This window comes from Gallus gallus, chromosome 9 (assembly GCF_016699485.2).
Source record: "Gallus gallus isolate bGalGal1 chromosome 9, bGalGal1.mat.broiler.GRCg7b, whole genome shotgun sequence".
Lineage (NCBI taxonomy): Eukaryota > Metazoa > Chordata > Aves > Galliformes > Phasianidae > Gallus > Gallus gallus.
Genome location: NC_052540.1, coordinates 761838 through 774797, shown reverse-complemented (window position 1 = coordinate 774797; position 12960 = coordinate 761838). Strand labels below are relative to the sequence as shown.

General features: G+C 49.4%; 1 protein-coding gene across 1 annotated transcript in view; it reads right to left on the bottom strand.

Annotated features, from left to right (window-relative positions):
- INPP5D (inositol polyphosphate-5-phosphatase D) overlaps positions 1-12960 on the bottom strand; it is a 44894-nt gene that overhangs the window by 21078 nt on the left and 10856 nt on the right. The window contains exons 3-5 of the mRNA XM_025153529.3: positions 3793-3943; positions 2535-2706; positions 1185-1325 (exon numbers count right to left, since the gene is read on the bottom strand). Of these exons, the coding sequence (XP_025009297.1) occupies positions 1185-1325; positions 2535-2706; positions 3793-3943 (464 nt within the window). The remainder of the gene's footprint in view (positions 1-1184; positions 1326-2534; positions 2707-3792; positions 3944-12960) is intronic.

Sequence of the window (12960 nt, the reverse complement as noted above, 5' to 3'; positions counted from 1 at the left end):
GCCATCAGCAGAACAGCGGCACTGGGGGTATTTTGGTAACACAAAACTCTCACTTGTGATTTCATTTGACTCTGGTTTCCATTGCACAGATGTATTCTTGGCTGGCCACCTGGGTCTCCCCCTCTGTGGGTGTGGAGAAGCAGAACCCTGACGCAGGGTGCAGAAGTGCAGCTCTCTGCATGACCGACCCTCAGCCCTGGGGGCGGCTGGCTTCTGGCAGCAGCAGGGCTGCACACACCCCACCCTCTGCCTGTACAACATGCACTGTGCCACAGCGTCAGGGCAGCAATCGTGGTGCCGAGCAGTTGAGAACATCGCTCAGCCTCTGCCTCCCATGCACAGGTTAATGCTAAGCAATCAGCAGTGTCCAGCCCTCATTTTAGCTCTGTCTTAGCTTTGGTGAGCTCTGTGAGCACAGGGCTGGGCAGCACCACCAGCAGCCTCACTTCTAAACAAGTTGGGGAGGAAGACATTGCAAGCAGCAGGCACAAATGTGGAAGTGAGCCCTCTGCTTTCTCTAAGATCTTAGCAACAGCGTGTGCTAACCTTGTTTGCTTACAGGCAGCACAGAGGGGAAATCACATCTTTCCACAAGAGAAAACACAGGGAGCTCCGCAAGGTTTTGGTTCCCTATTGGAGTTTTCCTATGTGGAGCCTGGAAGGGCTATAAATAGGAAGGGTAAATTTGTAGTCTGGGCTTGTTTCTCTTTGCATCCGAGCTGGACCTCACTGACATCAGTGGGATTGCTCGTGGTTCGCAGTGCTTTCGTGGGAAGGGAAATCAGCACTTCAAACGCAGCTAAACACCAACATGTGTTTATTTCCAGAAATGATTTCTGCTTGACAATTCTGTGGGTGTCATTTATGCATTACCAAATTATGTCGTTAATGGCTTCTAGTGCTTTTTTTTGGCTTTGTTTTCTTTCTAAACAAAATAAACCCCCCCATCTCCACCAGCTGCAGCTGCCTCCAGGTGAGCTTCCCTCTCATAGCTGTGCCTTTGAAATACATCTCACACCTTTGGGCCAGAATCACAGGCCATAAGATACACGTGTAATGCTTTTGAGGATAAGTGGATTCACTGTACCAGAAATGCAGGTTGTGAATGCATGCACGTGGCACTTCTATTAGACAACACTGCTACAGCATTATACTGTTATCTCTGAAAATCAGCCCAGAGTTACCTGAAGAGCCCTTTGCAAAGAAGTGCCAGCAGCTTCTTCAGCTGGGGAAGGTTGCTGGAACCGGTCTGCACCATCTCTAAGTCACTGATGATGTGAACTCGCAGGTAATCCTGGATGAGTTTAAGGTGCTCATCGGAGACACTGTGAAAGAGACACACACGTCAAAAGCAAGCCCTCCGCTCCCAAATATTGGGCAGATTTATTGCTCCTTTTTCCATAAACCTCCACTGCCAGCACAGACAGATGGAGGCAGCTTGCACTGGATCTCAGTGTAAATACACAGTGCTCTAAATTGGACTGTGGGTCTCCCACCGTCAGAAGATGTTGTCACCTTCTCCCCTCTGTCCTTCACCACCCGAGATTCTCTCCTGCCTGATACCCAGCTCCTGCACCAGGGGAGCTCTGGTGATGCCTGGCTTTGGCAGAGCCACAGGCAGACCACAGGGAGGTGAAGCCAGGCTGCTGTGAGACAGCTAACAACAGCGTGGGCATTGTGGGGAGACCCCCTTTCACCTCATCACGTCCCGCTTGGAAGGTTTTACTCCAAACAGCCCAAAACAATCTTAAGGGGTGCTGAGACTGCAGAGCTGAGTGGGATGCTCCCCTCCTCCCTGCCCCTGTGGACTCCAGCAAGTCCAAGCAGGCTGTACGTGCTGTCCCATGCCCTGACAAAAGCAGAAAGTCCCAGCTGGCTGCTCAGAAGATGAAATGATGCAGACAGCCGACCAAAACTGGGTTTCTCCCGGTCAGCCAGCTGCTGCTGGGTGATCACAACAGCACCAGTGCTGCCACGCACTGCAGCTGCTCACTCAGCCTCCCATGCCCTGCCCACAGACATGCCTTCTCGCTGATTTATTTTTTAAACGTTGCGCACATCTGACCATCAAACGTCACACAGCTTCCTCTACGGCTTCTGTGGATGCCCAGGTTTGGCACAGCACATGTGACAACGTGAGTCAGACCTGCAGCTGGAATAAATCAGCACTGAGTACCTGGAAATCCACATGCCAGCTTATTCTTTACGAGGACTGGCTGGTGGTTCCTGATAAAATCTGTAGCCTAGGCACAGTACTACGACACCAAGCTCTCTCAGATAAGTTCTCTACGATACTACTTTACTTTACATTCAAAACCAAGGTCTACTGTTGATTTTAATACTTCAGAAAAGTACTTTTTCTAGACCATAAGGTGTGGGCAACACATCGCACCTCTGACTCTGTTCTCCATTTGGTAGTATAAACGAAGAGTAGTTTGGCTAAGTCAAATAGGTCCCCAGCTGCCTCAGAGAGAGGCAGAGCTCACAGCTGGATGGAGGGCCAGTTCTGCTGCCCTGTGGCTGGTCAGCCTCACCTGCTTGTGTCTTGGTACTGCAGTCGCTGGAGTAGTGTCTCAGAAAGGGACAGCTTGTTGATATCTGCCACCCTGGAGTTTTCAGGGAGAGAAGACACATCCTTCGTCTCGCTGCCCGGCAATGCCATGAGGATGTTGCGTGGGGGCAGGATGGGAGGCGTGGGTACCTGGTCTGCCAGGAGGAAGGGACAGGCACAGTCACCCCAGCACTGCAATGCAGCCTTGTCCCCACTTCCCACCAGGAGGGCAGAGTCTGCACCGCAGTGGCGGTCAGTGCAGAAACCATCCCTTCTGAAAGGCCTTTGGTTTTGCAACTGGTAAGCTCAGGGCGCAATACTGGCCCACTGTCAGGGGTGTCAGTGGTGTGAGGCCAACACGCCTTCTGCTCCAGCACTTTGTTATGCCTGTCATGTGTAGCTGGTTGAGTTGTGAGCTTTAGTTTGGTTATTTCCCAATGGTGGGATTGTCCCATTGCTGGTTGGTGCTGACCCATTGCTCCCTCACAGAGCCACCACAGCAATGAGCAGCAGCGTGGCTGAGCCATCTGCAGACAGAGGCATCTCTGCAACTCTGTGTGTGAGACGAACTGACACCTGGGAGCCCTGCGTGGTTCCAGAAGGATGGTACCAAAGGGTCTACAAAACAAAAATCTGCCCATAAGCAGCCCAGCCCAAGTGCCAGTATCTCTTCATCTAAAGGCTCCTAGTCTTGGCTAGGACTTCATTCCCTGCTGCTCGCCTCTCTGTATTATTTTTGCTGCAGTTCCCTCCCCCGCTCTGAGAGCAGGAGATTTAGTGCAGCTGGCCAAAAAAAAACAGGAACATCTTTCCTGAGCAGCTCTGCAAAATTTTGTTCTGTTTCTCTGTAAGATATCCAAGGCAAAATTTTCCAGCTCCAGAGAGCCATGGGTTCATACAAACGTATGCAGGCACATCAATTTGCTTTAGTGCAGACTGCCCATCACAGGAACTGCGTCCATCAGACAGGTTTAGTTGTGGTGCACATAATTTCCAGACAGACACCAGAAAGGACAGGAAGGATGGCTCTGTGGGCATGACCTTCCCCTGGGAGATGGAGAACCATGAAAGATCCAAGAGGTGACCTAGGAAAAATCCCAGGAGCAATCCAAGTGGCCTTCATATATAATAGTTGGGATGATGCCCACCACACCTCTTCATCGTACACCTGCCTCCACACAAAGCAAGACCAGAGCAAGTGTCAGGCTTGGCCTCAGCCAGCAACAGCGTGGGTTTCTTACCAGCATCCTCCTCTGGTTCATCAGCAGCCTCCTCCTCCTCTCGCTGCACGGGGTATTTGAGGTGCCACACCAGCCCCATGTTCTCTTTCTTGTAAAATTCTATCAGTTCCTCCAAGTTATCAAAATACTTCACAGGAACTCCCTCTGATGCCTGAAACAAAACACAGACACTGCCGTGGCCTGGGATTTCCAACCACTGACATGCCGCTCTTCACAGGAGGAAAAGCAAAGTCAGAGGGAGAGAAAAACCCACGGCTGCTGTCCAGAGAAAGGCAGTACAGCTCTCCCTGCCCATCCGACCACAGGCTCTGTGCAGAATGACTTCTGCAGTACAAAGAGAAACAGATATGCACACACATTCCAGCCCATGTCAGCCAAAATGGCAGCCCACAAGGCTTGGTGAAGCCAAATGGAAGAGCTCTCTCTCTTCACTCGGTGTGCTTGGCTCCAAAGCAGAGGGAATCTTTAAAAACAAGGAGTCCTCCCAGATTCATTTTTGCATTCCCTCTTCTACCAAGCACAAACCCCCAGACTGTGCAGCACTTTGGAGCATGCAGGCAGAACTCTCCTGTGAGATGGCAAGATAAACACATCTAAATCTAGCTGCTGGCATCCTGTCCCTTCCAGGCTCAAAGGCTCAGAGCTATATTCAAGTGAAACAAGCTAGCAAGGCACTGCCATGGCAAAAAAAGCTCAGATGATTCCTTCCAATACTTGAAGGGAGCATATAAACAGGAGGAGGAACGGCTGTTTACGAGGGTGGATGGTGACAGGACAAGGGGGAATGGTTTTAAACTGAGGCAGGGGAGGTTTAGGTTGGATATTAGGAGGAAGTTTTTCACCCAGAGGGTGGTGACGCACTGAACAGGCTGCCCAAGGAGGCTGTGGATGCCCCATCCCTGCAGGCATTCAAGGCCAGGCTGGATGTGGCTCTGGGCAGCCTGGTCTGCTGGTTGGCGACCCTGCACATAGCAGGGGATTGGAACTGGATGAGCATTGTGGTCCTTTTCAACCCAGGCCATTCTATGATTCTATGATTCTATGAAGACTTAGGAAGCCAAGGACACAGTGAGCATCAGGATGATGCTGCACTTGCCAGCTGCATTTTAACTATGACTAAACCTGTTTCTTGAACTAACCTTAAGAAACGGATACTTGCAGAGAGCAAAGACAGGGATAAGGCCTAGACATCTTCAGAGGCAAAGTTTTAGAGCAATTATATCCACATGTCCGAAGTTATTGTGAAGTGAACTACTGGCTGCAAAAACAAAGCTCTAATCCAACTCTGAACAAACTCCTTGACCCATGGCTTGGGTTTGCCCAATCTCCCATTATCTCTTAAGTATTAAAAATAAGAGGTTAAATAGGAGAAATGTTGGCGTAACTCATGAGTGAGCAGAACACAGAAAACAAAATGTCTGCAGCGAGTCCTGGCAACAACAGCAGCATTTCTTTTCAGTTCTACCCAAAGAGAAAAATCTCAGACCAGAAATGAGGACGAAATTCTCAATGCGGAGCCTCGTCTGAAGTGCCCTCAAAGCCTGTCATCAAAACACCTCTCTCTTTTAACTACACCTGCACGTCTCTAAAGGCAGAGCAAGAAGCATTTCCATAACAAATACACACAGTGCCTGAGAGCTGTGCCTGCACAGCCTCCTGCTCTGCCTCCCAGGTGTTCCTGCAGTTATTAAGATGTATTATTCTTGTTAGCCCGACAATTCGGCATTAAGGCAGCACACAGGCAAACACTGGGTTATGTTTTGGTTTTGCCCTGAGCTACCCTAGAGGGCACCTGGAAAAAGGCATGAGGTCCTTCATAGCCTAAAGCACACGGAGAGCAAAGAGGAGAGCTGGGGTTTGCCGTCTGCATCTTTGCAGGAGGAAAGCTTTGCTGTCTGAGCTCTCCCCCACCTCTCAAGCTCCTGCAGCCCACCCCCGTTCCTCCGCTTTCCAAACTTGTTCTCACACTCCTACTCCTCTTTCCAAAGACCTCACTGCCTGCCTGCTCCCCTGGGTGGACGGGGTGAGCATCCCTCTCCTACACCACGTCCCTCCTGCCCCAGCGCTGCCGAGGGCGCCTGCAAGGCACAGCATGTCCTGCACGGCTCTCTCCAGGCCAAAGGGAAGGGAGAGGAAAGGCTGAATTTGCACTTTTTGCTGCCGAGGACAGTTCCAGCCTCTGAAACCGTCCTGGTCTCTGTGGTAACCAGAAGCAGCAGCATTTTGTGTACGGCCTCCTTCCTCTAACACAGTGCGTTGCATTCCAGGAGCAGACCAATGCCTGTGGTCCAGCACAGGTTCCCCAGGCAGCCCACAAACCCCAGCTCACATGCAGGGACACGTGCAGAGGGACTCCCCCTCATTTCTGGCTACTCTGGCAAGCTCCAGCACCCACCACGAGCCCTAACCCTGCCATCGCCTCTCACCGGGACAACAGGGACCTGTGCCACACCAGCCCTGCTCCGAGCTGCACCCCGGAGGGAGGCAGGCTCCATGGTGGCAGTGCTGGCTGCTCTGACAGCCCTTCCCCAAGCACTCAAAGCAAAAGGGACCCACTCTGCACCGCAAACGGTACAGATGAAGGATGGCACTTTAGGTTACGGTGCTGCTCAGCAGGGAGCTGAACGTGCATCCCGAGCGGCTGCGCAGACAGCGAGAGCTGCAACAGGAAACGGAACCGGTGGGTCAGGGGCTGTGACCGGCTGTGGCCACGAGCAGGGGGAAGGATGGGGAGGCCTCCAACTCCTTCAGCTCCCTCTCAACGTGGGGAAACTCCAGGGCCCTCCCTGACACCGCGAAAGCAACAGAAGCCGCACAGCCTTGCTGTGCATCGCAGGAATCTGAGAGCAAAGATCACTGGATTGTTCTCCCTCCTTTTCTTTTGTATTATCATTGTTATTATTTGCAAAGATATCAATAGAGGAAGCACGCGGGAAGGGCTGTGCCCCTCCTGCACAGGAGTGCCCAACAACCCCCACTGCCTGCTGCCCATGCTGTGAAAGGAGCCCTTCCCTCTGCACAGAGACACAGCTAAAACCGTGCACTGTCTGACAGTGAAAGCAAGACTGCACTGCATTTGCCTCTCCCCTTGGGGAAAGGATGAGAACAAACCCTGCGTGACGAACGCTGCAGCGGTGTGTCCTCCAGCCAGCAGCTGGGACCTCAGAGCTGGTGCCTGTGCAGCATCAGTGCGGTGCAGAGAGCCCAGCTGGGCTGCAGCCAGTGCACGGGCTGTGAGCTGAGCCTGCCCAAAGGCCAGTCAGACCATTTTCACTGCCAGTGAGCAAAGCAAAGCAGCACGCGGTGAGGACATGAGCTTTCCTCAGGCTTGAATTTGCAGATAAGGTTCAAAGGTTAGGGAGGAAAAGCAGTGGTTGGTAGCACAGTATCAGCACCGTGTTGGTCAGCATCTTGTAGAGAACGTTAGTGAAAACCAGACCAATGGTGCACTCTGAATAAACTTTCTCCAGACAGGAGGACAGCAGCAAGGTAAAACGGAGCCTTAACTCCATGCAAACCTGCTCTTGTGTTTGAGATGGGGAGCAGAAGCAGAACAGGGCAATGCAAACCAACTGAGCAGGATGGGGCAGCACAGAACAAGCCGGAGCCACCCATGCAGCACCCAACAATGAAATCCACTTCCCGCTCCCCCACCTCCATTTAGCAAGTAACTATTTCCTCTGGGTTATAACAGGATAGATCTTGTTTTAATCGCAGAGTGAATTGTTTCGAGTCATTAGAAATGTGGATGGAGAGTGTCATCTCCACAGCAACACACCACATCCCCAGGAGCTCACGCAGCTCCCAGGACACAGGAGCAGAGCTCTGCTTCATGGCACCGTGCCCTGCAGCGATGCCTGCAAGCACCTCCGCTCTGCACGGATAATAGCCACAACATATGGAAAGGAAGCACTGGGGGAGCATATGCAACATCAAGAACAGCCTGTAAAACAGAACTGCACAAAGGAATCTGGATAACAGCGAGTCAGAGGCTGTGCAGCAACTTTATAGTGAGAAGCTGCATCAGAAAAAGCCTATGTCTTTCTGAGATCTATTAATGGGACTGTCATATGAGAGCCAGGAAGAAGCTGTCTTGCTGTACTTATCTGGGCTGCTGCACTCAGCCCGGGCGCCATTTTTTAAGGAGCGTGTAGAAATACCAGGGAAAGTCCCAGGAGAAATGACAGAGATGGCAGAAGAGCTGGAAAATGGGATTGACAAGAAAAGCTCAAAAGATCCCTTGCTATCTTTGTAGCTTCCCTTTGCACGCTCTCTAATAGTTTAATGTCCTATTGCTAAAGCCCTTAATTGCTGCTCTTTGGTTACATCCTGTGGCCCCTTTCCATCTACTTACACGTTCTGACAGCTCTCATTACAGCTGATCATCCTGTATACCTGGTGTAAAAAGACCAACAGGGCCCAGCCTAAGTCTGCTCCTCTTCGTTATCTCCAAGCCACGTCATCTGGCCAACAGAATGCCCTGACAACACCCTGCTCCAAGGATGGAGAAGCAGCTCTGAGCAGATAACTTCAGAAGAAGCTGCAGGTGGACTACAAAGGCAAAGTGAAAACAGATTGAAAAGACATGAAGCCTAAACGAAGGCAGGCAAGGAAGTGGTTAAGTTGGGGCTCATTACAACAACCGTATAAATAGATGGCACAGGAAGTCTGGGGCCCTCAGAAGGAAGAGGAAGTGTTTTCCTTTCCTGAGCCAAGGCACAAGGAGGAACTAGGAAACTGGTCATCTGCTTGCATTGCTTAAGTCCAGTCCTTTCTAACAAAGCGCCTCATGCCAGGTACTTAAACCCATATATAGGCACTGCAGTAAGTTATGAAGTCGTAAGTTATAAAACTGTTGTAACACCCACGAAGTGAAGTGGAAGCTGAAAATCAGGTCGCTCCCATTTGGCTGCTAAATGCTGGCAGAAACTTTTTTTTTTTTTTCCTTTTCCATTTGAAAAAGAAAAAAATAAAAAATCATAGGTTTCCTGTTTCAGCAAACAGTTGTCATGGACTGCCTGCTGGCTAGGAAGCCTGCGGGGCATCTTCCCATTTCCTTTTGGCTCTCAAGGAGAAGTTTGGTTACTGTGCCAGAGATGAAAAGTAGCTGTTTGCATCAAAGAAAGGCTGTGCCATAGAGAGACGTGGTCATGGGCATGGCGGTGATGGGTCAACGGATGGACTGGATGTCTCTTAGAGGTCTTTTCCAACCTTCTTATTTATAGATGAAATCTCACACTGAGCAATTCATTTTACAGGAATGAGACCAGGGATGGGAATTACAGCTGGGAGAAACAGCTACCTCCCAAAATACAAGCTGCCCAGAAATGTATTCTGTTTTGAATGTAACACATGGGTAGGAGGAATATGGGTCTGGGAAGGGGGTGGGAAGGGAGAGGAGCAGTGAGCAGCTGAGCAAAGTGGGGATCCTGTGACACAGAGGGTAAGGAAGGGGCTTCAGTAAGTGGTGGGACCCTGCGGGCTGGCAGGGGCATGTGGACACTGGGCAGAGCTCAGTGAGAGGGATCCTGGCATGGAACTGGGCAGAAGGGAAAAGATAAGGGCAGGAAGCCGAGGAGCCTGGGCAAAGATGCTGGCAGGTAGCTCCCAAAAAGGTCTGAATTCTGGGAGAATGGCACAGCTCCTGGGAGATACAAAAGCTGAGTAATGCTCGAGAGAACTGCAGGTGAATAGTCCCCATCTCCCCTGAGACAGCCTCTCCTGTTTTGCTGCTCCCCATGCTTGGTTTTGCTCGCTCATGCTGCTTTTGTTACAGTGGCCTCTTACATTGAAGACTTTGGGTCTTCAATGACACAGAAATCAGAAAAATTCTGGGGAAGAGAGCTTCAGAAGTTCTGAAGGAGGAGATTATTGTTGGAAGGAAGCGAGGAATTGCAATTTACTAAGAGCTATGCATTACCTCCAGATTGTGCTCCTGGCCAAAACAGTGCAAACAAAAAAAAAACAACCTGTAGTTAAAAGGAGAAAATAAAAAAGAAAATTGCTGCTTTGTCAGTCCTATAATAGCCTTTCTGTTCCTAAAATGAAACGGAAAGCCATCATTGCATACCGCCTCTACCACGGGCTCCACCCCTTTATACACAGCACCAACTTAAGAGATACTGTACAGGAATTACTGCCACCGCATCACAATTCCCTTCTCATCGTGTGCATTGCAAATGGGAACATTAAGTGATTCTCTCTCTTTCATACTAGGGCACACAGAACATCTGTTAAAGCTCTGCACCTATTTCCTTGCTCGCTTGAAACAAGAGCATGAAATATGAATCCTGTTAATGCCAGCTGCAAGCAAGTCAACCCGGTGCAAATAAGCATTCTTGCCTCTATTGCTAAGTGGAGACATATAACGATCTCAGATACAGTGCAAATCTAGTTTAAAACCTGAGATCTTTCCTAATCCAATTCTGGCCACAAGAGCCATCATTTTTTTCCCATCTATAATTTCACAGAAAAAAACTTGGGATAGTCTTTCCACTCTGCTCATGCTGTGTTAACTGTTTAGTGCTTTCTACATAAGGAACCTGAGCCCCGTTTGAGTTAACCTTAAGAAGATCCTGTCATATCTGGACTTCTCATCTCCTCTGGCCCTGCAAGGGTTTTCATCTGTGTGATTCTGCCCAGGCTTCATTCTGGCAGCCCAACGATCGGCCATGTTCACAGGTAGAAAAATGCTCTGGTGGCAGAAGTGGGATGTCTGCAAATTGAAATAGCCTGTTGAAGAGAAAGGACTTTCCAGCAGAGTACAAACTCTGCATCCTGAAGAAAAACACACAAGAAGTTCTAGAAAGTAAAGGATGCACAGAGGTTACCTTGAACTGCCACGATCCCACACTCAAATCCTGTTTCCATTCTGCCATGGCACTCCATAGTTCACACATGAAGCATGGTAACTGCCAAATACCTAACTGAAATATTTAGGTACAAGCTTTTAGGAACACCAAGTGGTTCATAGAGTGGATTGGGTTGGAAGGGACCTTTAAGATCACCTGGTTCCAACCTCCTGATATAGGCAAGGACACCTTCCTCGAGCCCAGGTTGCTCACAGCCCCATCCAGCCTGGGGCTAGTTATAAAGTGCACCAGCACCACATACCTGAGGTGGTCCTTCACACTAAATAATACATCCAAACTCAAGCTATTTATCAACACAGCATATTATGATCCAGCTTTTAACAAGGGACCCCACCTGAGCAACTGAACCTTTCATAATTCCTCTGTGTTAGAACAAGGAAGATTTACAACAACAGCAAGCAAAGTCTATGGCTCCACGATGGAATAGGAGGGGCTGGTGTCAAATTTAGCTACAGGGTGCACGTCTGCAGAGCCATGGGGATCCAAAGCAATTTTTAGCACTTCTGAAAGTGTCTGGGTAGAATTTAAGCAAAAGTTTTGGAGTACATCACTTCTGTGTAATTTGAGCAGCAGCCTGGTGCTTTTTGGTTTCCTACTGAACAGCATCAGCTCTTCGAGTCAAGTGAAAATTTCCATTTTTGGCACTTCAGTATCTCAGCCCTGGTGGTTACCAAAAGAAGCCTGAAAACACGGGTTCTCAAGAGTCAACGAGGCAATCAAAGGCAGCAAATTTAACAGCCATCATTTCCAAAGGCAGTTCCCAACTTCTCTTCAGTTTTTCCCCCATTGGAAGGCAACCTCCTTGTTGCCCAAGGAGGCTGTGGATGCCCCATCCCTGGAGGCATTCAAGGCCAGGCTGGATGTGGCTCTGGGCAGCCTGGTCTGCTGGGTGGCAACCCTGCACATAGCAGGGGTTGAAACTTGATGAGCGTTGTGGTCCTTTCAACCCAGGCCATTCTCTGATTCAATAAATAACACCCCCAAGCAACAGGGAATGGGGTTGGAAGTCCCACGAGAAGATACTTTTCCCTGAGGCAGGTAAATGTGTATCTACACCAGCTGTGCCTGCACAGATTGGTCCTGCACTACACTTTGGGGTGTCCTCTAAGCTATGTGGGCAGACAAGTCCATAATCAACTCTCTGCCTTCCCTGTAGTCTTCTGTGCTGAATGGATCCCAGTTTCAACAGACATCAAGCACTAACTATGACTGAACTATGTAAAATATCCAGCAGAAAATTAAAAATAACACTAAAAAAGTCATTTATTCACAATGCACCACTAAAGCAAGCATTGCAGGCAGAACATGCTCGTAAAACAGCTGCGTTCTCCATGTTATACTGCATCACTTTCTGGGATTGCATAATAAAAAACCATACAGTGATGCACAGATAAGCTCGAGCATCTTAGTGTGACAATTTCCTGTCTTCTGCCAGCAAAATTTCTCAGGCTTTTAGCTACAGCAATTGTTTTCTAATGTTGTGACATTTGAGCTGACCACTCGCTCTTTATTTCAAGGGATTACCCTTTGTTTCATTTACTTATTGTATGAATTAGACCAAACTCATTAACCCTATCACAGAACAACACTGCAGCAAAACTGCTCAGCAAGTCTGCAGGTGACACGAAGCCAAGCAGTTGGTACAGCAGAAAAAGGGATGTCATGCAGAGGGATGTGGCAAGCTTGAGAAGTGGACCCACATGAATGTAATGAGGTTCAACAAGGCCAAGCGCAAGGAGTGCTGCACTTGGGTGGGGGCACCAGTCCATGGCAGGGGTTGGGAGTGGGTGAGCTTTAAGGACCCTTCCAACCCGACCATCCTATGATTCTACGAATCTAACCTGAAGAAGGAGTCTCATTTAACAGAGCCCACCACAAAACTATATGCAAACAAGAATTGCTCACATCTTCACCTTTTATGCTCTCCCTAAACAAATAAAACTGGCTGTGAAGCAAAATTTTTTTTAAGCTCTGTTCCCTGGAATTGGACACAACGCAGTGTTTCTATTTCTGCATGTGCAGGGATGTGGCACACAACGAAGATGAACTTCTGGGAAGGTTCTGCAATGCCTTTGTGAAACCCAGCACTTTCTCCACATATGGCTTCTATTGCACTCAGTCACAAAGCACACCTTTTACTGACTGCATCGGGTCACTGCATCCCTGCCAAGTTTGGAGCATGAGGTCTAATCCAGAGTTACCTGGGAACTCAGTTCAGGCTCAGCCTGCAAACACAGAGCACTGCCAGCTCATGGCCAGCTTGGCTGTGCTTTGTCCGTGAGGCTTTCTGATCCCA